This window comes from Lathyrus oleraceus, chromosome 2, assembly GCF_024323335.1.
Source record: "Lathyrus oleraceus cultivar Zhongwan6 chromosome 2, CAAS_Psat_ZW6_1.0, whole genome shotgun sequence".
In the NCBI taxonomy this organism is placed as follows: Eukaryota; Viridiplantae; Streptophyta; class Magnoliopsida; order Fabales; family Fabaceae; genus Lathyrus; species Lathyrus oleraceus.
In genome coordinates this window covers 470417606-470441090 of record NC_066580.1, presented here as the reverse complement: position 1 = coordinate 470441090, position 23485 = coordinate 470417606, and the positions used below count along the sequence as shown (strand labels likewise).

Sequence of the window (23485 nt, the reverse complement as noted above, 5' to 3'; positions counted from 1 at the left end):
TATATTTGTATTGCTTGACGAAGGCCTCGCCAATGTCATTGAAGGATCATATGTTCGCACTGTCCAGCCCCATGTACCATCTCAGGGCAGCACCGGACAAACTGTCCTGAAAGTAGTGGATGAGCAATTGGTCGTTATCAGTCTGAGTAGACATCTTCCAGGCATACATGACCAGGTGGCTGAGAGGATAAGTATTTCCTTTGTACTTTTCAAAGTCAGGGACCTTGAATTTCACAGGAATCTTCACGTTTGGAACTAAGCAGAGATCGGCAACAAACTTACCAAAGAGATCCTTTCCTCTGAGAGTTTTCAATTCCTTGCAAAGCTCAAGAAATTGATCATTCATAGCGTCCATCTTCTCATAGACATCTGGGCCTTCAGACGACTCAGAATGATAGATGATGTCGTCTACTCTAGGCAGAGTATGCACGACAGGAGGAGGAACAGCAAGGACCGGACTAGATGCCGACATAGAAGCAAAAGTTGGAGTCGGACCCTCAGGCATGAAATTAGGAGGCATCCCCCATGGAAACCCGGTTGGCATGGCTGTAGAAGAAAAGTGTGCACTGGATGCAGGCACAATTGAGGAGACAATCTCAGAGATGACTGTCCTCTGGGGAGGAGTTGAAGGCATCGGAGAAGACTGGCTCTGGGCAGCCAGGAACGATTCCATCAAAGCACTTAGTCTAGCCACTTCCTCCTTGAGTTCACGGTTCTCTTGTTCTAGTTGATCCATCAATCTTGCAGAGTTAGCTCTAGTGTAGTACCAGTGAGTCAGCTTGTCTTCAAAATAAATGAAGAGCACAGAGTTAGACCACAGGACAAGAGACCGGAAACAAAACCTGCTTATGCATATGATGCATGCAATGCTTGTGCATATGATTTGTTTTTATATTTCAAAGGAACTTTAGGGTTTTACTTGCGAATTTTAGAAACATTAAGCATTCATCGCATATAGAAATATCTCATAAAATAATATCAGGGAAAAGAAGTACATCATTGTGAATCATGTACCAAAATAGAATACAAGAGAGAAGGAAAATAATCATCCTATGGATCCCTAGAAACAATCATCTAATGCTCGGGACACGGGAAGATAAGATGCACGAAGCCTCTTTACTTCCTCCTCATAAGCTGCCTCCATATCCGCCTCCTCTTTGGCGAGTCGATCATACTTCCTCTTCCAAAACTTGGAAGACTGAGGAAGTAGAGAAGTCCATGCATCATTAGGATCATCAATAACTTGATGCTCAAGGAACTCAATCAAAGCATTCTTCTCCTTAATCTGCTGAAGCAGCTCTTCGCGTTCACGGATCCAGGCACGTGAACGGTCTTCGTCTCTCAACTCCTCTACTCCTTGATTAGGGAGGGTTGAAGGCCCAGCCACAATCATAGGTGCAGATCTCGGATACTCGTAAGGCATGAGATACTCAGACGCTCTCTTCCTTACCCAAGCAGTATAAGGCTCCAAAGCGATGCAATTCTTAGGACCCAACTCCTTCCTTCCTTTCTTATGAATCTTGCGCCAAGCGCGGACCATCCTGGCTTTCAAGCCTTGGGGATCTTTACCCTCCTGAAAGAACACACCCTCTAACAAAATGTTATTAGGTTTATCCTTTAGGGGGAACCCAAGCTGACGACGTGCCAAAACAGGGTTGTAGTTAATCCCACCACATGTACCAAGAAGAGGTACATTGGAGAACTCACCACAAGAGTCGATAATCTGCACACCATCATACACACGATTATACCAAGAGATATCATCATTAGTCAGAGACATAAGTCTCGTGGACCACCGTAGACATCCTTTGTTCTCCTTGAAGGCGACCGTCTCAGGTAAGTGAGAAATAAACCACTTATACAACAGAGGCAAACAACACACAATGGCGCCACCACCCTTTGCATTCCTCATATGCAAAGAGAAATAAGTATCACCCAACAGAGTCGGAACGAGATTAAGAGTATAGAAAATCCTAATAGCGTTCACATCCACAAACTTGTCGATGTTGGGGAACAATACCAATCCATAGATGAGAAGTACAAATATGGCTTCAAAGGCATCCTCACTCATGGCCTTCCCATACATAGTAGCTTGAGCAATGAGGAACTCAGAAGGGAGACCTTGAATTCCACCTTTGGTCGTCATATGAGCACCAACCAAAGATTCATCTATGTGCAACATGTCTGCTATCTCTCGAGAAGTAGGAATACTCTCCAAGCCACTGAACGACAACTGATCCAGGATAGGTATACCCACAAGATAAGCATACTCCTCAAGCGTAGGCAAAAGCTGGAAATCCGGAAACGTGAAGCAACGATACAAGGGATCATAAAACTGCACCAATACACTCATCAATCCTTCATCCACCTGAGTAGTCAGAAGAGGAAGAAGCTTCCCAAAACGAGCTTTGAAGCCCAAGGGATCTAGTACATAAGATGTCAAATTCCTCAACTCTTTCAAATCTGGTTGCCTGAAGCTGTACTTCTTTGTATTCCTTCTTTGTCTTTCCATGTCTGAAAATTTTGCAAATAAACCCCTTAAGTTCCTTGAAAATTTCCTTTATTATTGATGATATGGATGCAAATGAATGCAATAATGCATGAATGCAACAATCAGACTCAAGGATCAAGCAAAGCACACCAAACAAAGGTCATGGGATGGATCATATCATCCTTAATATCAATCATCCATTTTGGTGGATTATGGTTTACACCTTATCAACACCCAAGTTCCATTGATATTAAGGATATATGAACGGATCGACCATGAATCAAGGGTTTGTTGCAAGTCACGAGCATGGAGTCTTGGTTAAGAACCACCCAAAGGGAATGTACTATGGTTTAAACCTGCCAAACATGTTCTACAAGAGGTTCCCATAGTCATCATCCCATCTTTCAGATATTATCGGAGAAACGACTACTTGTATTCCAAAAATATCCTCAAGAGAGACTCTTATGAGTGTAGTATCGCGTAACAATCGTATCAAATCTTACACTTAAACGATTTTCACACTACATCCTAAAAATAGGCCAAGATGGGCTTGGTAAACTAAGGTCCTTGGCTTCTAAGGTCTATATTGGAAAGAGTAATGTCTAACCACAACTTACTTGTGTGACATTATTGATCCCAACATGACCTCCACCAAGTGAATGGACTTGCAAGTCAACTTGCTAAGTGTAAGACCCCAATTTTGTCCCTAAGATCCCTCATGGCACCATAACATTACATTGCATAGCCTCAAGGATCTTTGAGCATCTTGGCTCCCTTTCCCTTTGGGTAGGGATCTCTTGTGAGTGGTTTGAGATCACCAAGCATGCTTGAATTGTATATCATTGCTTTTCTCATTTTTTTCACTAACCAAAAGCACAAAAATATGTCATTAACATCTTTTGTTTGTAGCTTAAGCAATCACCAGGTCAAGAGCTTCAAGAATATCCTTTGTGCAAGAGATGAGCTATTTCACCAAGTGGATCAAGGCATTTCAAGGTCATCTGAGGACCAAAAGTCAACTGTGCAGTCAACTGAGGACTATGAGGTGGGAGAAATGAGTTGAGACACCTCAATAATGTTCAAATAGGGTCTATTCACCATTCTAAACATCCATCTTGAAGATTCAAAGGTCATGGCAAAAGTTACTAAAAATGGAAAATGACCTATAATTCAAAGTTTCCAAATTTGGCAAGTTTTTAGTCCATATTCAACTTGACTTTGCAATATAAAAGATATTTCAAATGGATTTTTGGTGAACATGAAAGTTGTATATTTTTGTCTCCCCTTTCCAAAAAGTCCTAATTCATGTCCATATGATGAATGGTTGAGAAGTTATGGTCATTTGATCACAAGGTGTACATGGAAATTCAAAATGGCATAACTTTTGATACAATGCTCCAAATTGGTTCATTCTTTTGGCAAAATGCTTCTCATGTTCAAGACATCTCAAAATGACATCATTTGGCTCAATTGTGCAAAGGAATCATGGCTTGTATGTTCATTATTTCACACATGTTCATTTTGAAGCAAATTTTCACAATTCATTTTTGGCTTGAGATGCAAGCAAAACAATCATCAAATCATGACCCTTGGTTAATTTTGAGTGGATTCAAACACTAGCATGGGAGGGAACACATGTATTATGGCCTTGGAAGCTTAATGTGCATTTTTACAAGTTGCATGAAATCTCATTAATCATGATTAGCAATTGGCTTAAGTGATTAGCATTGTCATTAGCATGAAGTATAAAAGGCCAAACCCTAATCATAACTGCAAGAACAAGCATTTTCAGATCAAAATTCAAGAACTCTCTCAAATTTCTCTCTCTTCGATTTGCATTTTTCTTCATACAATTCTCCAAGATCTTTGCATATTCTTGATCCTGGTGCTTCACTGAGCAAGATTCATCCACTGTTTGGAGCAATTCAACAAGGAATCGAGCAGTGCAAGAGCATGAACATGGTGATGGAAATTGGAAATTGAGGTGGATTCAAGTGGTTTCAACTAATTCTTTTTGCACAAAGCTTTAACAAAAGTTCATAGGAGTGGATCTGGAGCTTCATAGCCTGTGAGATCGTGAATTCAGGAAGCTTCAATTCCAGGTACTTTAGTTGCTTGCTTGTTTTTGCTCTTGCTTGAGCATTGGATTATGGTTGATACACCACTCAGGTAGTTAGCTTCTTACTTCATGTAGTCTGAAGTCCTGTCACCTTTTTGGCAGGCTATTTGCTGGCAAGTCCTCCTTCAGAGGCTCTGTTTGTGTTTGTTTAAAATTATGCTCAAAGACCTCCAAGAGGAGGCATGTCTTATTTGATAAGACCTCCAAGAGTAGAGGCAATTGAAGGATAAAAGGGATTAGTAGCCAATCCCCCGTTTTTCAGTGTGTCGTTCTTTATGCTCGCACTACGTGCTGATGCTTCTGAACATGTGCCCCAGATCTTTGTCCAGAGTCTGTCAAGTGGAATAGGATCCCACTTTCTGGATCCCCACGCTTTCTTTGTCAATAAGCTCACCCTGGCTAGGGTTAAGAGCATGAGGTCTCATCCTCATTTACCATTTTGATCAGCTTCACCCTAACGTTCAATGTTAGTGGTTAAGAGCTACAGATTACCCATTACAGTTTGGCTTATTTGTCGAGGTTGATATGACCCCTCTTGACTAAAGCCCACCCATTGTTTGAGCCTTTTGTATGGATATAGTGTGTGATGTTTGTTTACTTGTGGAACTTTTGATGTGTGTGCTCTTGAATTAGGAGTTTCCATTTGAGCTTAATTGAAAGATCATTACCATGTTCATCCTAATGGAAGATACAAGATACATTGAGGATTTCTTATGAGACTTGTTTGATTGCTTATGCTTTGTGCTTGCTTATTCCAAAGGATGGGAGCTACTTGGATAATCTATATGATCTCAAGAGAGGAACTTCTAGTGTGGTTTCATTTCTTAACCATCATCTTTTTGTTTTCCTTAGGACTTACCCCTTCTTTTTCATCTCTCCACTCCAACCCAAGCCAAAACCTTTTTGTGCAAACATTTGACTATTGTTTTCAACATTAGAAACCTAAGCCTTATGCTTTTGATTTTCAAACTTTCTTTTCACAACACTTATTTTGAATTGAATCCTTAAGTCAACTTTGACCATTTTGTATATACTTCTAATTGGTAAATATAACCCATTCAAATGTCTTTTTGTGGTTCTAATGTCCACCTTCTTAATCAAATTTTCCATAACCTTTAGCTATTAGGTTTAAGTTGTCTTTGTGGTAGATGTAATACTCACCTTTATCCTTAGTGATGGACAATGAGTCTTCCAAGCTTATTATAGGGTTAACCCCTCACTAGCATGTTGAAGCTATCCTCACATGGTGGATTTGTGGTTTTAGGTTAAGTTTTCTCCCTTTGATAACAAAAGACCTTAAGGCTTTTGGACCAATCAATTCACCAATTTGTTTTGAGATTTTTTACCCGAACTACGAGGTTTTGATCCTAATCTTTTATAAGAGGGTACGTAGGCAATGGGTTTATCCATCCAAACACAAAATGTAAATAACTTGTACATTCTCTTCTCATCTCTTCAATCATGTTTGCACAAATAAAATTTTCACAAAACAAACAACCTTCACAAGTATGAAAAGGGCTCCCTAGGAGTACCTAGGATGTTTTGGGTGCCTAACACCTTCCCATTACATAACCAACCCCCTTACCCAGATCTCTGTTTCTTTTATTAGTTTTTGATAAAACTTCTAGGTTTTTGTTCGCTTTCTAACCATTCCTTTGGATAAATAGAAGTGCGGTGGCGACTCGACTTGTATGGTTTACCTTGGATTTAGTCAATATCTCCAATGGTAACGAATACCCCGCTACACTAAGGAATAACTCCACACAAGTCAACAAGACTACGCCATTCTCCTATCCTAAGTGCACTCGAGTCCGGGTATAGAACTCATTCTCACAAAGATCACCAAGCATACAAGGAATTAATATCAAGCAAATCAATCATTACATATAATACAGTAATCCCAAATTGCACAAAAATATGTCACAAAACAATACAATACATCAAGTATGAAAAGTTGGCAAGACCCACTAGGCAAATGAGTCCCCAGCAGAGTCGCCACTTTTCTGTAGCGGGGTATTCGTTACCATTAGAGATATTGACTAAATCCAAGGTAAATCATACAAGTCGAGTCGCCACCGCACTTCTATTTATCCAAAGGAATGGTTAGAAAGCGAACAAAAACCTAATAGTTTTAACAAAAAACTAGTAAAAGAAACAGAGATCTGGGTAAGGGGGTTGGTTATGCAATGGGAAGGTGTTAGGCACCCAAAACATCCTAGGTACTCCTAGGGAGCCCTTTTCACACTTGTTGTAAAGGTTGTTGTTTTGTGAAATTTTTGTTTGTTCAAATTGAAGAGATGAGGAGAGAATATACAAGTTTATTTACATTTTGTGTTTGGATGGATAAACCCATTGCCTACGTACCATCTTATAAAAGATTAGGATCAAAACCTCGTAGTTCGGGGTAAAAATTTCAAAATGAGTCGGTGAATTGATTGGTCCAAAAGCCTTAAGGTCTTTTGTTATCAAAGGGAGAAAACTCAACCAAACCACAAATCCACCATGTGAGGATAGCTTCAACATACTAGTGAGGGGTTAACCCTATAATAAGCATGGAAGACTCATTGTCCATCATTAAGGATATAAGTGAGTATTACATCTACCACCAAGATAACTTAAACCTAATAGCTAAAGGTTATGAGAAGTTTGATTAAGAAGGTGGCCATTGGAACCACAAAAAAGGAATTTGAATGGGTTATATTTACCAATTAGAAGTATATACAAAATGGTCAAAGTTGACTTAAAAGGTTCAATTCAAAATAAGTATTGTGAAAAGAAAGTTTGAAAATCAAAAGCATAAGGCTTAGGTTTCTAATGTTTGAAAACCATGATAAAATGTTTGCACAAAAGGTTTTGGCTTGGGTTAGAGTGGAGAGAAGAAGAAGAAGGGCTAAGTCCTAAGTAAAACAACAAGAATGGATAAGGAAATGAACCACATTAGGAGTCCCTTTCTTGAGATCATATTGATGATCCAAGTAGCTCCCCTCCTTTGGAACAAAGCAACCACAAAGCAAATATTTCAGGCAATCAATCACGAGGTCATGCCCCTAAGCATTCTTCAATGGCTTTGGCATCTCTTTCTTTAGATGAACATGGCAATGGTCCTCCAATTAAGCTCAAATGGGGACTCCTAGCACAAAAGCACACACATCAAAAGTTCCATGAAGTAAAACAAGAATGGACAAGTGTGAGTTTAGAGATTTGGTCCTTCCAATCCATCTTCATCATTAATATCCTTTTACTCCAATTTTGCATAAGGAAAGTCATAGAATCTAAGTCCAATTCTCCATTTCTTTGCATAGGGAAAGTCCTAGAAACTAAGTCCATTTCTTTGCATTTGGTTCACAACAATCAAAACAAAACACAAGCACAATAATATATACACAATTATGTGCTCAAGTGAGCAAAAGGAAAATGGCATTAACATAAACATGTGCTCAAGTGAGCAAAGATAAAAAAAATGAATAATATGTACAAGAATAGTAAACTGCAATAAAAGTAAAGTGCATAAAGTAAATGTTAATTGTCAATAGTTAGTGTTAGTAGTTAGTGTGCCATAAGGCAAATTTAGCGCTATGTTAAGCAATCGTAATTGAACTTATGTAGAAGTCACAACTATCTGAGGCCGGTCAATAATAATGTAGGCAACAAACACAAGTTAGGAGTCTTGATTAGTGAATAAAGTCCCAACAACTTGTCATGCCAAAAAGGAGAAGAGAAATGATCTTGTATTGGTTTAAGCCTTTTGCATGATTTAGAAGACAACCTATCCTTAATGCAAAGCCATTCACTTGATCAATTGATCAAGATGAATTAGATTTGAATCAAGGAAGGTTAAGTTCTCATAATCAATGCTAACTTATCAACCTTTAACTCATTGATCAAAAAGAAAAAAGAAGAAGAAGAAGAAGAAGAAGAAGAAAGAGATGAATAATGGAGAATGGAAATGACAAAATAAAATGCATTAAATGGAATAAAATGTACCAATCCTCATATATTGACCAATAACATTGAAAGTCAAGGTCAAACAATCAAAAACAGAAGTGAGATGAAGATTGGAAGTCAAGAAAAGAATAAAATATTTTTGGCATTTTTTAATATAAAAAATAAACTTGAATTAAAATATTAAAGAAAGATCAAACTTCAAAATCACTTCAAATCAACCTTGAAAGGTCCAAGTGATTTATCCTAAGTTCAACAAGGTCAAACAAAGTTTGACAAAAAATTTCAGCATTTTTAAAAGTCAGAAACTATTTTTAATCAATTAAAAATGAATAAAAATAACCTAATTGAACTAAAATCTCAAATAAATCTCAAATCAATTCAAAAATTGATGAGACTATTTTTCATAGATCCATCATCATTCAAATAGGTTAGGAAAATATTTTTGTATTTTTTGAATATCAAAAACTATTTAAAATGAATTAAAAATAACCAGAAAAGAGAAAATTCACAAAAAATATCAAATGATGAAATAAAAAAAATATTAAAATCAGAAATAGAAACTAGAAATTATTTGGGAAATAATGCAATTGGTCTCATATTTTTTGGATAAAAAATGAAAGAGATATTAATTTTTGAAAACAATTGGAATTAAAGAAAATAAAATGAAAATAAAACAGAAAATAGAAATTGGAAAAAAGTGTGGACCGTCTGATCTAAGCTCATTAATTGAGTTGGCAAATCATGAGTCCAGGAAGCGCGCGCGTATGGTGGATCCAAGTCAATGTGTGCACATGTGAAACAATTAAAAGTCATAACAAGCAAGGGACGAGATTCAATCTGGAGAATGGATCAAACGGCCAGGATTTAACTGGCAATGATGAAGCCACCGGAGCCACCGTCTTCTCCGGTGAGTTTCCCAGATTCCGGCCAAGTTGCAGAAAAAAAAAGGTAACCAAAACGTGCGATCTATACATCAATAGAAAGCTGGGATGATGTACATCATCCCTATACCATCCATTTTCCTTCTAGATCTCTATAATGTGAGAAATCAGAGCTGGAAAAATTTGGTGTTCATCATGAACTCAATGAATTGCAAAAATCAAAAGCATAAACATGATGCCTCTATTGAGAGGACTTCTGCCAACACAAAATCACAGCCAATAGATCAAAGGATTAGGAGAATCGAAGAAAATACCAGTTGGAATTCAAGTTTGAGTTCTGGTGATTTGAGCTTGAAACCTTGCTTGCTTTGTCAAAACAGAAGTTCAATGGATCAAGGTGAAGAGGTCTAGGAACTTTTAGATCTAAGAAAGCAGTCGAGGAAACTGAATTCTAGATCTGAAATTTTTAGAGAAAAGAGAGAGTTCTTTTGGTGTGAGGGTGGGGATTCAATTAAGCAGAGGTTTAGGCGCCTTCAGGTTGAAGAATTGAGAGGGCAAGGCATTGTATTTATAGATGGAGGGAGCTGCAAGCATCATCAAACTCGTGTGCATGGGAGAAGAGGGCCTCCATGCATGGGCCTGTACAGGCGCATGGAGGGCCCAATTCTGATTGGAATTGCAAGATATATATCACCAAATATGAATTGGACGTGCAGATTGGATGTTAATGGATCATGCATGGCAATTGGAATGATTTTCATAAAATGCACTATTTCATTGAAGCCTTCGAAAATACCATGTCCAAAATCAAAATGCAAGCTTATGAGTAATGGTTGGAAAGCTTATTGCATAAGGAACAAATGTCATGTTGATTAAAACTTCATTTGGGCCTTGGAAATTAGTGAAATTTGAGCTTAAAGTGTGATGTGCAAAACATGTCAAGGCAAGGTTTCTAAAAATGGCCAACTTTCAAGCCCTTCTGTTTTGATGATGAAAGCTCCAACTGAAAATACCTCCAACATCAAAGTTGTATATCTTTTCAAGAAAATCAAAATGGACTTAAATTTTGCATAATTTGGATTTTTGATGAAAGAGTTATGGGCACTTGAAGTTGGACTTTTTTGACTTTTAATGCCTTTGGTCAAAAAGGACCTATAATGTCTTGCATTATCACATGTATTTTATTTGAGATTTTGAAAATTTGTTCAACATAACATTTGAATTAGACATCCTAATATTTCCAATTCATTTGATCCCACCTCAAAATCATAAAAAATGAATGAGTTATGTTCTTGGGAAGTTGACCCAAAATTAGGGTTTCAGTCAAAATGACCTATAATGTATTGGAATGGAAGATGGTTTTCCAAGATTCAAATCAAATTTTGATGAACATGAAAGTTGTTCATATTGTCCTTAAGAACATTTTTTCTTTTGGAACCATCTCCATTTGACCAACACATAAAAAGTTAGGTCTTAGTGCATTTCAAAATAGTCAGATGAATTGACTGATCAACTTTTCAAGTCCACACCTCATATCTTGATGAATTGATGATTGAGGATACTCAAATAAGTTCAAATATGTATGAAATGAAGAGTTAAAGAACTTCCCTTGATTTTATTTGACCATGGGCTGAGGTTGCTTCCTGAGCACGACCATTGTGGTGCACAGATGAATTAGGGCTTCTCTGGGGAACAAACCTCAAATCCTTTGACTTGCTTTGATCAAAAATGATGAATTGAGATACTAGGGAGGCATATTTGATGGATGAGAGCCTTGGGAACCATTACCATGCTTACTTTCATATCCTCTTGACCAATGTCTTTGTACCAATGATCTCCTAGAAGCTTTTGACCTTGTGGTTGCTCAAGCTACAAACAAAAGATGTTAGTGACATATTTTTGTGCTTTTGGTTAGTAAATAAAATGAGAAAAGCAATGATATACAGTTCAAGCATGCTTGGTGATCTCAAACCACTCACAAGGAGTCTCTCCCAAAGGCAAGGGGAACCAAGATGCTTAAAGATCCTTAAGGCTATGCAAATGCAATGTTATGATGCCATGAGGGATCTTAGGGACAAAATTGGGGTCTTACACCACTAAAGAGCAGTTGAAGGGCATCCGGGTCTTTGCATGCTGTTGAGTTCCTCTATAAATAGGTCGTTCTAGTTCACTTCCAAATCATCCAACTTAGTTTATAACACTAAGACTATAATATCATCTGTAAAAGCGGCAATCCGTCACATCGAGGGGTTATCGCACCTTAGTGTAATTGAGTTGAAGCACTTTGATTTTGTCGTCATCTTTATTTTCAAAGTCAAAGGTTTATTTACTTCCTTGTACCAGATTTAAAGCCTCCGTTTGGAGCAGGTTCTAATTTAATCGCCTTTTTATTTTACTTGCCATGCCTTACTTTATTTAATTCCTTGTCATGCTTTACTTTATTTAATTTCCTGCCATTGTCTTTACTTTATTTAATTTCCTGCCATTGTATTTACTTTATTTAATTTTCTCACCATTATCTTTATTGCTCGTTTTAACTGTTTTACACGCTTTACTTGTTCTTCACGCCTTACAGATGTGAGTAAAGACAATCAAAACTGAACACTTTATCAATTTGAGGGATAAAGTTTGTGTTGTTGATTTTAATTAGCTGAATATGAATTAAGGAATGATGTTAGTTATAATTAAGATTCATTTCAAGTTGCATTTAGAGCTTGCATTTGAATTTCATTTCAGAGGTTCTGATAGTATATAAACTAGTTCAGTTTGTAACAAATTCTGGTTGTAATCATTTTTCCATCTAAAAGTTAATTACAAACTTAGTTACCATTTCTCTCTCTCTCTCTCTCTCTCTCTCTCTCTCTCTCTCTTCCATCACCTTCTTCATCTTCAACCTTATACTCCAACACAAAGTTCTCATACTTGTCATCACTGTAATTATGCACACTTGGATAATGCTAATTCCACCAATTTAGAAAATGATATATGGCATGCTAGTCTAGGTCATGCCTCAAATAAGGGTGTCTCTAGTTCTTTGACAAATTGAAATATCCATCATAATATCAATAAGATGAATTTTGTTGTAAGTTTCATTCCATTGATAAATATTATAAACTTCCTTTTGTTGATTCCATACTAAACTAATGATATTCTTCTCTAATTAATATATATTGATATTCGAGGATCAACTCCTATTAGTTCAACAAATAATAGCATATATCATATGCATTTTGTTGTCGCCTTTTCCAAATATATTTATTACAAAATAAATCTCATACCCTAATTGGTTTTATTCACTTTAAAACTATGATTGAAAACCAACTTGATCTTAAAATCAAGTTTCTACAAATTGATAGAGGTAAAGAGTATGTTTCCCTTCTCTAAATTTATCAATGAGAATGGTATAACACATACGATAAGTTGTCCTCGAACAAAATGGTCCAACAGAAAGAAAAGATAGACATGTAACTGAAGTTGGTCTCACTATACTAAAAAAAAATACATCTATGCCTTTAAGCTATTGGGGGAAAAGCCTTCAAAACAATTGTCTACATCATAAACATGTTACCAACACTTATTTTAAATAACTCTTCTCCTATGCAAGTTCTTTTTAATCAAAATCCTAATTATAATACCTTAAGTTTTTTGGCATTTAAGCCTAAAAATTTCGACAAACTCTCTTTTCCCTAACTCAAACCAATTATATTGATGACATTCTTCACAAAAAAAAAAATTAATGCTAAACCCATGCCTACAACCACGACCTCTAATACAAAACTGTCCTTATGTGATACTCCAAATATTGATGATCTATCTCTTTACAGGTCAACTATGGATGGGCTTTAGTATGTCACCATAACCAGACCTAATATAACCTATGTAGTCAGTAAGGTATGTATATTCATGCACTCACAAGACAAATATAATTTGACAATTTTCAAACGCATCCCTATAACCTTAAAGCCATATTAACTATGGATTAACCCTTACACTATCAAACACCTTCAATAACTCGCCTTTTGCAATGCAAACTAGAGGCTAGATCATGATGATAGGCGATCACCATAGATTACTGTGTTTATTTAGACAATAGTCTTGTCTCTTGGTCATCTAAAAAGCAATTTGTGGTATCTAGACCCAATATTGAAGTAGAATATCAAAGCATTGCAGTTGTCTCATAAAAAAATCCTATGGCTTCAATCTCTTTTACATAAACTAAATCTAAAATCATCTCAACCACATATCATCGATTGTGAAATTGTTAGTGTAATATTATTTTCTTCCAATCCTATCATACACTCTCGCACCAAACATTTTAAATTGAACCTTTACTTCATCAAAGAAAAGATTCAAGTCAAATATCTCAAAGTCACATGTATTCCGTCAACCAAATAAAAAATTGTTATTCTCACTAAACCAACCACTATCTCCATTTTTCTCAAGTATAGAACCAAACTCAGAGTTCACAATTCTTCCCACATGAGTTGGGAAGTGAGTGTAATAGATGTAAACGATAAAACAAAATTTCAAATAGCTAAATTTGTTAGGACAATATTTTTGTTGAACATATGACTCCATACACAATATGGAGGTGGATTGTAGAGGTTTTAAAACATTGATTTAAAACAAAATCATTCAAAAAATCAAAATTTGAAAATATTTATAAAAAACAAGTAAATAGGAAACGAAAAATGGATCAAAAACCAACAGAAAGAAAACAAAGTAAATGAGATAAGAGAAAGAGAGAAACCATCAGTGATTTATAAAGGTAAAGTCTAATAACTTATACTAATCTTGTCCCCAAGAATTCTTCTTGAGAGTATTCACTGTCTTGATAGCTTTCAATAGGATGTGCACACGAACCTCCTTATACAAGGATTTAAAGTTTTATAATGGCAAACTTCTAACCAAAATAACAAACAGAGATATGATTGGATATCCTCTGAACTGAGATGAAATTTTTTGTTGTCTATCCTCCTAATTGAGATGGAGTATTATATTGGCCATCCTCCGAACCAAGATGGGGTTTTATATTGGCCATCCTCTGAACCGAACCAGAGTTTTACACGAGCTAACTTCCAAATCAAGATGAGATTTTACCCAGTTTAATCTATAACCATTAGAGCTTTTATACAAGGTTAAACTCCGGAACCAAGATGAGAGTTTACATGGGGTAATCTTAAACCTAAGCTCAGGAACCATTATTGAGATTTTAGTGGCTGATTTTCACAAATAAAAATAGAGCTTTTCTTCTAGGAGAAACTTACAAACCAAAGAGACACTTCCTAAGACAATCTCCTAACTCAAACAAGAACTTTTACTGGATAAGCTTGCAACCAAATAACTTCTTGTATAAGTATATTTTACTCAAGAGATAATACACTGTTGGTAAATTACATTTAATCCCTCACCTAGAACAATGATATTCACTTAGAGATAAGAACACTCCCGAAGCACTAAGGAAAAATATAGGTGAGAGAAATGAGAAATTTATAGTAAATGATGAGAGGGTGAAAATAGGATAACAACCTATTTTCTGAATGATATGAAATGATATAGAAACTTACTATTATAGCTAATTTATGGTTTAAATTTGGAAATAATCTATGGGTGAAATGAATGCTATAAGAGATTAGGCCAATCGATTATTACACCTCAGTAGTCGATTGTTAAAGCCCCAAATATAAGGTTTTGATATTTAGCCATTACTAATCATTGAGAGACCATCCCAATCAATTTTAGACTCAACAAAGTGAAAATAACCAATTATATAATTAGGGTTAGTCGATTATCCAATTGTAAGAAGCCCTCCAATTAATCAAACAATCCCCTAATCAGTTAGATAGACCTTAAAAATATTTTAAAGTGGGTTTCCGAAATAAAGAGAGGTTTCTCAAAAAAAATTATTATGTGTGTGATTTTGCCTTAGTATTTCTAGAAGTACCTTTTACCTTTACAAGAGACTAGTCACTCAGACGGATATAACCAGTTAAGCTTTCACATTTCTCTCTTTCACAACTCGGAAGCTTCAAGTCTTGGAATCATTATCTTTGCCTTTAGATTCACAAAAGAATCTTAAGTCTTATAGCTTGACGAGACTTAGGATATCTTCAAGTTGATTACCATCATCAGAGAGTTGAGAACAAACCATCGACGAACCTTGAAACATAAGTCTTCACTTAAATATCATTTGACCATAATGTTGGCTTCAAAGAGATGACTTGATCTACAACAACATTTTAAAAGGGATAGTTTGATTCAAGAGGATGTCTTGATAAACCATCTTAAACATCTTTAGCCGTTTGAGTTATCCTCAATAGATAAAGACTTTACTAGATACCATTTGATATCATGTATTATAATCATCAAAATCAAACAACAAATTAATTAATTATAACTTTAATATCAACAAACTCCACCACTTTGAATCACCATAACAATACTTACAAACATATAGATTTATAATATTAACTATTATAACTAATAGTTAGTGATTATGTTATCACAATTAGAATCATCATAACTGCCTTAAGTCTCTATCTTACTTGATATATATTTGCAACATTATAGATTCATTATTTTCTAAGTTTAACGAAAGTGAATATTGAGTTAATTCATTTCCTTAACATGCATGATATTTTGGTCAAATTATATTATATTAATCTTTCAAATACACATATTTCGAAGGAACTATAACAAACCAAAAATTACAAAAATAGAGAAGAAAATTAATAACAATTTTGAAATTGCAAGATCTATAACTTGTAAAACGAGATAGTGAATGAAGAAGACGGTTTTAATTTTGATGGCACTTCAAACAAACAAGAAATTGTAGATATGTTTTGATTGGAGATGTATGAAACTTTAGGAGACCAATCCTTGTTAATTGCCTTCCAGCAATCATTAGGACAATTAATAGAGAATGGCGTGGCAAAGGTGCGTGAGAACCAGTTCCAAATACATTATTCAAATTGACATTAAAAAAATAAATGCAAAGTTGTTTTAGAATTTTTATGACATAAAGTACATCTAAAAAGAGAGATGATGCCTCTAACTGCTAAAATCTTATTAATAGGAAGCTTGTTGTAGTTGATTTTCCAAACCAACAAGGATTTAGAAGGAAAAATGTTAAGTTTTCAATAATTTATTTTTCCACAAGGTAACCGAATGAGACTTGGCAATGAAGTCATATGAATGCATGAAAAGTGAGTATACCAAAGTCAATATTGTGTCAAGCTCTCCTATCATCTGAATCTTTCAAAAGGATGGAGCAATTGGATATAATATTAAGTAAATTATGGAAAGTTAACCTAAGATTTTGCTTCTTATAGATGTTAAGTAGTTACAAAATTTGTGAAATTAGTCACAAAATTTGTAAGATTAAGATAAAGTTTGTGAGATTAGTTATGAAGTTGTGAACTAATAAAGACTTGTAAATAAATAAATAAATAATATATATATATATATATATATATATATATATATATATATATATATATATATATATATATATATATATATATATATATATAACAAAAAGATTAATAATAATATTTCCTTATAATCAACTTAATCTCCTTCTTTCTTCAATAAAGAAACACAAGATTGTTCCAACAAAATGGTATCAAGGAGTCCAATTCGATTCAGCTGATTGTAATGGAAAGTGGGAACACAACATCGAATCATTTCCAACAAATCTATCTGTTTTCAAAGGTGAAAACTATGATAGGTCGATTGCACAAATGAAAGTCATATTTAGATTTCAAAACGTTGTTGAAATCGTGTATGATGACGTATCGACATTGGAGACAAATGCAAATGATACTCAAAGGGCTGCATACAAAGAACATATGAAGAAAGGTTGGAAAGCTCTCTTTCTGATTCATCAGTGTGTGGATCCCAATATTTTTTAGAAAAACATTAAAGAAGACACGACCAAAAAAATCATGGGATAAGTTGAAGAAGTTGTATGGTGAAAATGAGAAACTGAAGAGAGTAAAGTTGCAGATTTTGAGAAAACAATTTGAGATGAATCAAATGAAAGAGGAAAAGTTAGTTGTAAAATTTTTCTCAAGATTGGAAATGCTAACCGATCAGATGAAGGCGCGTGGTGAATCAATATCAACGACTTTCAAAAGATCAAGAAAGTGTTAAGATCTTTGACTGTAAAGTTTTATTACATCATGGTGTCAATGGAGGAGTCCAAGAAACTACATGAGATGAAGTTAGAGGAACTTCAAGCTTTATTAGAGGCTCATGAAATGAGATTGAAGCAAATGAGATCAAAGAGGAAGAAAATGGTTGAACATACACTACAAGCAATGTTCATTAAGAAAGATGGAAAGGGAAAAGAGAAACAGAGAAAGAATCATGCAACTGCTGAGAATTCAAGCAAGAATTCAAAGAATCAAAATTATCCAATCAAGAACGGCATGTCAAATAAGAATCCAAGAAAGAAGGTGAACATGAAAGAAATGTAGTGCTATAGTTGTCAAAAACTTGGCCACTATGCAAGATATTATCACCTAAACTAGGATTCGAGGGTAAAAGTTAAGTAAGAAGTTCAATATGCACATGTAGGAAGGAGTGATTATGATGATGTGCTGCTAATGGCCAACACTCAATCTAATGATGATCAAACCAAGGTTTGATATCTATATTCATGGTGTAGAAACCATATGACAAGCAACAAAAACTGGTTTATCATGCTAGATGAATCAGTGAAGAAGATGACGAGGTTTGAAGATGGTAGGCATGCCACATCAGAAGGAGAGGGAAACATAATTGTGGTGAGAAAAAAATGGTCAGAAGGATACCATTTCTGATGTATTATATGTACCCTCTACGACAAGTAACTTGATAGACATAGGTAAATTACTTCAAATGGCTACAATATGAAGATGGCAGATAATCAAATGAAAATGTATAATGGTGAAGGAAGATTGATCTTGAGAGCACCATAAGAAGAAAAAAACCTTCAAGATAGAGATCAACATGTTTGATCATCAGTGATTTGCCTCAACTGTGAGAGAAAATAAATAGTGGTTATGGCGCTAGAGGTATGGACACTTGAGCTTCATAAGTCTTAATCTGATTAACATGAAGAAGATGGTGTATGGTCTATCTCAGATAATAGAGCCAAGTCAGATATGTGAAGAATGTCGCAAAGCCAAACAAGCAATGACATCATTCAAACATGACTTGCTTATGAAGTCAAAGCAAAAGCTGGAGCTTGTTCAGTATGATGTGTGTGGACCTTTTGAAGTAAGGTCAAATTGAGGTAACTACTATTTCCTAACTTTCATAGATGATTTCACAAGATACATATGGATTTATCAGATTGAAAGAAAGAGTGATGTATTCACCCAGTTCAAGAGATTTAAATTGCTAGTTGAAATCGAAGTGAATGTGATATTAAGAAATTGAGAACTGGTGGTGGAGGTGAATACACCTCTATGGAATTTGCAAAATTCTGTAATGATGAAGGCATAGAGCATGAGATCATAACATCATACACACCACAACATAATAGAATAGTAGAAAGAAAGAATAGAAGTGTATTGAATATGATCAGGAGCATGAATAAAGCTAAAGATATGCCAAAAATATTTTGAGGGTGAAATAGTTTCAACAACTGTGTATATCCTTACAAGATGTCCAACAAAGAAGATGTTGCACAAAACACCTAATGAGTTCGGGACATGATTAAAGCCAAATGTTGGTAATTTCATGGTGTTTGGATCAATGTGTTTCATGCATGTACCTAAAAAAATGATGAGATACTGGAATGGTGAGGAGGTTTTTAAGAAGTTGGGACTAGCCATAGGCATTCTTCCAACCACTAGAGAAGCAACTGTCGCTTTTGAAAATCCTAGGCTAGAAGAAACAAAAGATGTGGGAAATGAAGATGAATTAATTGTTCATCTTACTGCTAGTGTTGGAGACCTTGAGGGATTGGAAGTTGTGCTAGCCTTTGGTGCTGATAAACATGAGGAAATTCAGAGGGAAGGACTGCTTTGCATTTTGCTTGTGGTTACGGTGAGGTAAAATGTGTGCAAATTCTCCTAGAGGCTGAAGCTAAAGTAGATGCTTTGGATAAGAATAAGAACACAACTCTTCATTATGCAACATGTTATGGTATGAAGGGATGTGTGGACTTGTTCGTTGAAAACGGTGATGCAGTTACTCTGCAGAATATGGATGGAAAAACTACTTATTCATGATTTGAGGTGATCCAATTTCTTAAAGTTCAAGAAAGCAAGGAATAATAACATTATCATCTTGTGATGGTGAATATGTAGCAGCTTCATATGCAATATGTCAAGTTATGTTTATAGAAATGTTGCTAAAGGAACTTAAGGTCATGGAACATGAGAAGATGAAGTTGTTTGTAGACAACAAATCTGCCATAGACTTAGCCAATCATCCAATGAGTCATGTCATAAGTAAGCACATAGAGGGGAGATATCACTTTCTTAGAGATCAAGTGAATATAGGGAAGTTCAAGCTAGAACATTGGAGATCACAAGTGCAGTTAGCTGACAGACTTACAAAATCATTGAATAAGACAAAGTTTGGTGAGTTGAAAGAGCTTATTGGAATAAGAAGTTTAGAGAATATGAATTAGGTGGAATGTTGAGGATGTTCTGGTAGTTATAAAGTTTATGAGATTAGTTACAAAATTTGTAAGATTAATTAGAACGTTTGTGAGATAAGTTACAAAGTTGTGAACTAATTGAGACTCGTAAACACATTTACATACATGCCATTATGTTGTAAATAACATCTCTTATCTCTCGATAACAAAAAAAATTACAACAATATTTCCTTATAATCGATTTAATCTATTTCTTTTTTCACTCTCAAAAAACACAAGATTGTTCCAATACAATGGTGAAGTGAGGTGATGATGGTGAATGTTAGGAATATTATACTTCTTAATCAAAGAATATCACACCATTGTCCAACTAGAAATCCATTTCCCTTCCATTTCCATGATCCAAAAAGGGTTGTCAAGAATAGAACTAAAGGAATATTTTAGCATGCTTTAGGAACTAAATTGTTTTTTCAAACCAAAAGAAAAAAAGAAAAAAAAGCAAGTAATGTCGCACAAACCAAAATTGAACAAGCTGTTATTGATATTGTTACATTGTTAGTATATATGAATAACAAACAATTTCCTGGACAGTGTTGCATATAATACAATCAAAATCTGTAAATCTCATCTCCGTTTTCATGAAACAAGACGAGAGAAAACGCCGTTTCAACGAAGCAATTGTTAACACTCTATATCCTACATCTCCACAGGTATTCTATATTTTCGCTTCACTCTCTCGTATTTAATAATTTGATCGTTAATTCATTGTTATCGTTCATTTAGCATGAATCGGACTCGGAACCAGTAAAAGACTTTATCGAATTGGAATCTTACGCCGACGTTATTTCAGGTTTGATTTCAAACTCCAAATGAAACTCTCTAAAAATTCACATGATTTTGAAACATTTTTCGTAATGTCATGCACTTTAGATGACTGTGAAAATGCCTCAACAAGCGGCGAAGAAGGAGAACACGGTTATGAGACAGAGAAACTCACTAGAGCTCAACGAAAGAGAATTCTTAAGAAGAAGATGAAGGAAGAATCCATCCTCCGTGGAAAGTTAATTGGGCCGTTGATGCCTCCATCCCAAACAACACAGGCCGGGGATAAGGATCCTCTACCTGTTCGATCAAATGCTTCTAAGAAAGGTTATCTAATGATGAATCTACTGACTGTTTTTTTTTTGGAATGGCTGTTGAATATGTTATATGAATGTCTTGTTCTCCCTGAATGAATTTGATTTAGGTGATGAGACTACCGGTGCTAACGCGAAGAGAATGAAGCAGCGGAGGATGGCGAAAAGGGTTGTCAGAGAAAGAGAAACGCGAGATGCCTCTCCATTGGACAAATGTAATCAAATTTCAAGTGGTATGAAAGATGCTCGAAAGTAAGCATATGTGTGTAGCTCTTGAGTGAGTGAACTGAATTATACTAGCTTGTAGCAACAATCACAAAAAAGGATGTGATTTATAGTATTGCTTTAGTGCATGATGTGTGGTTGCTCTTAATGCAGTGATCTTATATTTAAGCATTATAGATGGGGGAATGACTTTACAAACTAGACCATGACTGTGTTTGTTGTTGTTGGATAATTAACTCCAGAAATTTTCTTGTTTCTCTTAAGCTTTAAGTTTCAATTGTGAATTGAATACTATTAATCTTTTAGTCGAAATTGCGTGGTTATCATTTTTTAGTTACTCTCCCTCAATTTATGCAGAAAATAAATAGATGAAGATATGAATATTGAAAAAGGTGGAGGAAGTGGTACTTATGCATTTGATGGAGGATGATATTCTTGTCACTCTTCTTTTTGTGAGGGGATGAAATGTCCTGTAATGCTATTTCTTTGATGAAACTTTCTTTTTAATGCTTAAGTTTTGAGATTTTATATGGGAAAAAGTTTTTCTGTGACCAATATTATTTGCATTGAATGGCATTATTCTTTAATGTATCATTATAAAATGAAGAGAAGTTTAATCTTGAAGCTAACCAAATTCATTGTAAATAAATTTCTTGGAGTTAAAGAAAGCAGGGAGTAGTAGCATTATCATCTTGTGATGGTGAATATGTAGCAACTTCCTATGCAGAATGTCAAACCATGTGGATAGAAATGCTGCTAAAGGAACTTAAGGTTATGGGACATGAGAAGATGAAGCTGTTTGTAGACAATAAATCAACCATGGACTTAGCCAATCATCCAATGAGTCATGTCATAAGTAAGCACATAGAGAGGAGATATCATTTTCTTAAAGATAAAGTGAATAAAGGGAAGCTCAAGCTGGTGTATTGCAGATCACAAATGCAGTTAGCTGACATACTCACAATATCATTGAAGAAGACAAGGTTCGGTGAGTTGAAAGAGCTTATTGGAATGAGAAGTTTAGAGAATATGAATTAGGTGGAGTGTTGACGATGTATAATTCATATTATATATGTTCTGGTAGTTATAAACTTTGTGAGATTAGTTACAAAGTTGGTAAGATTAGTTACAAAGTTCTGAACTAATTGAGACTTGTAAATGTATACATACTCAACTTAGTGACAAGAATATCATCCTCCATCAAATGCATAAGTACATTATCCATCACTCTTCTTGTCACTCTTCTGGTATTGCTATTTATTTGATGAAACTTTCTTTTTAATGTTCATGTTTTGAGATTCTATATGGGAAAAAGTTTTGTTGTGATCAATATTATTTGCATTGAATGACGTTATTCTCTAATGTATCATTCTAAAATGAAAGAGGAGTTTAATCTGAAGTTGACCAAATTCATTGTAAATAAAATCTAAGTTCTTCCATTAGTATGGTCGGAATGGACCTCTGGTATCTCACCTCATTCATTGTATTATGCACTGCTTGGAGGAGTTTTGTCCAACTTCAGATCAAAAGTTGAATCCTTGCAAAAACCCATATTTACTTCTCCAAAAAATGGGGACCAGAAGTTGCATAGTGAAAACTTGCAGCAAACATGCTCCAGGTACGACTACCAAAGGCCAGTTTAAGCACATCATCAACAAGATTCAATCTCGATTAGTTCTTGGAAGCAACGATTTCCACACGATATGCTCTGAAGGCCAATTTAAGCACATTATCCATTAGATTCAATCTCAATTTGAGCTTGGAAGCAATGATCTTCAGTGCTTTTCTCTTTTATTTCAGGAAGAATTGATAACTGTTTTAGCCTTTTCCTATATAAAAGGAGTATCTTTCTACTTAATTCTATTAAAAATAATTTCAAGGATACAATAAGTAAGGGTTTTCAGTTTTTAATTCTTTTTTAATATGGTATAAAAAGATCAATTCCTCACTTGAGCAGTTGAATGATATAGTAAGGGTGACTTCTAACACTCAAAATTCACTACGCATTTCTTCCTTTTCCTCTCTTTTCCAGAAATTTTCATGAATTCTAGCCTTGCCTGTATCTTCCTTTCTTGTTCGATTTAGTTCCTT

The 23485-nt window shown here is 35.1% G+C and overlaps 1 protein-coding gene and 1 pseudogene across 3 annotated transcripts; both read left to right on the top strand.

Moving 5' to 3' along the window:
- The first annotated feature begins 19207 nt into the window (after positions 1-19207).
- On the top strand, positions 19208-19659 carry LOC127123796 (ankyrin repeat domain-containing protein 2A-like; annotated as a pseudogene).
- A 670-nt stretch (positions 19660-20329) lies between these two features.
- LOC127120497 (uncharacterized) lies at positions 20330-22621 on the top strand. Of its 3 annotated transcripts, none has more exons than XM_051050943.1 (5): positions 20330-20743; positions 20817-20883; positions 20964-21182; positions 21280-21421; positions 22060-22621. In XM_051050943.1, the coding sequence occupies exons 1-5, from the start codon at positions 20672-20674 to the stop codon at positions 22430-22432; spliced, it is 873 nt and encodes a 290-aa protein (XP_050906900.1). In that variant the 5' UTR covers positions 20330-20671; the 3' UTR covers positions 22433-22621. The 3 variants fall into 3 exon arrangements, with proteins under 3 accessions (XP_050906900.1, XP_050906901.1, XP_050906902.1); XM_051050944.1 differs by having other exon boundaries at positions 20352-20743; positions 22122-22306; XM_051050945.1 differs by having other exon boundaries at positions 20365-20743; positions 21280-21402; positions 21752-22199.
- Positions 22622-23485: the final 864 nt, after the last annotated feature.

Excerpts from the sequence above, each read along its gene's own strand:
- LOC127120497 (XM_051050943.1), top strand. The coding sequence starts at position 20,672 with ATGAAACAAGACGAGAGAAAACGCCGTTTCAACGAAGCAATTGTTAAC. Across the intron at positions 20,744-20,816 it reads TATATCCTACATCTCCACAG|CATGAATCGGACTCGGAACC; the intron begins GTATTCTATATT and ends TCGTTCATTTAG. Across the intron at positions 21,422-22,059 it reads GGTATGAAAGATGCTCGAAA|AAAGCAGGGAGTAGTAGCAT; the intron begins GTAAGCATATGT and ends TTGGAGTTAAAG.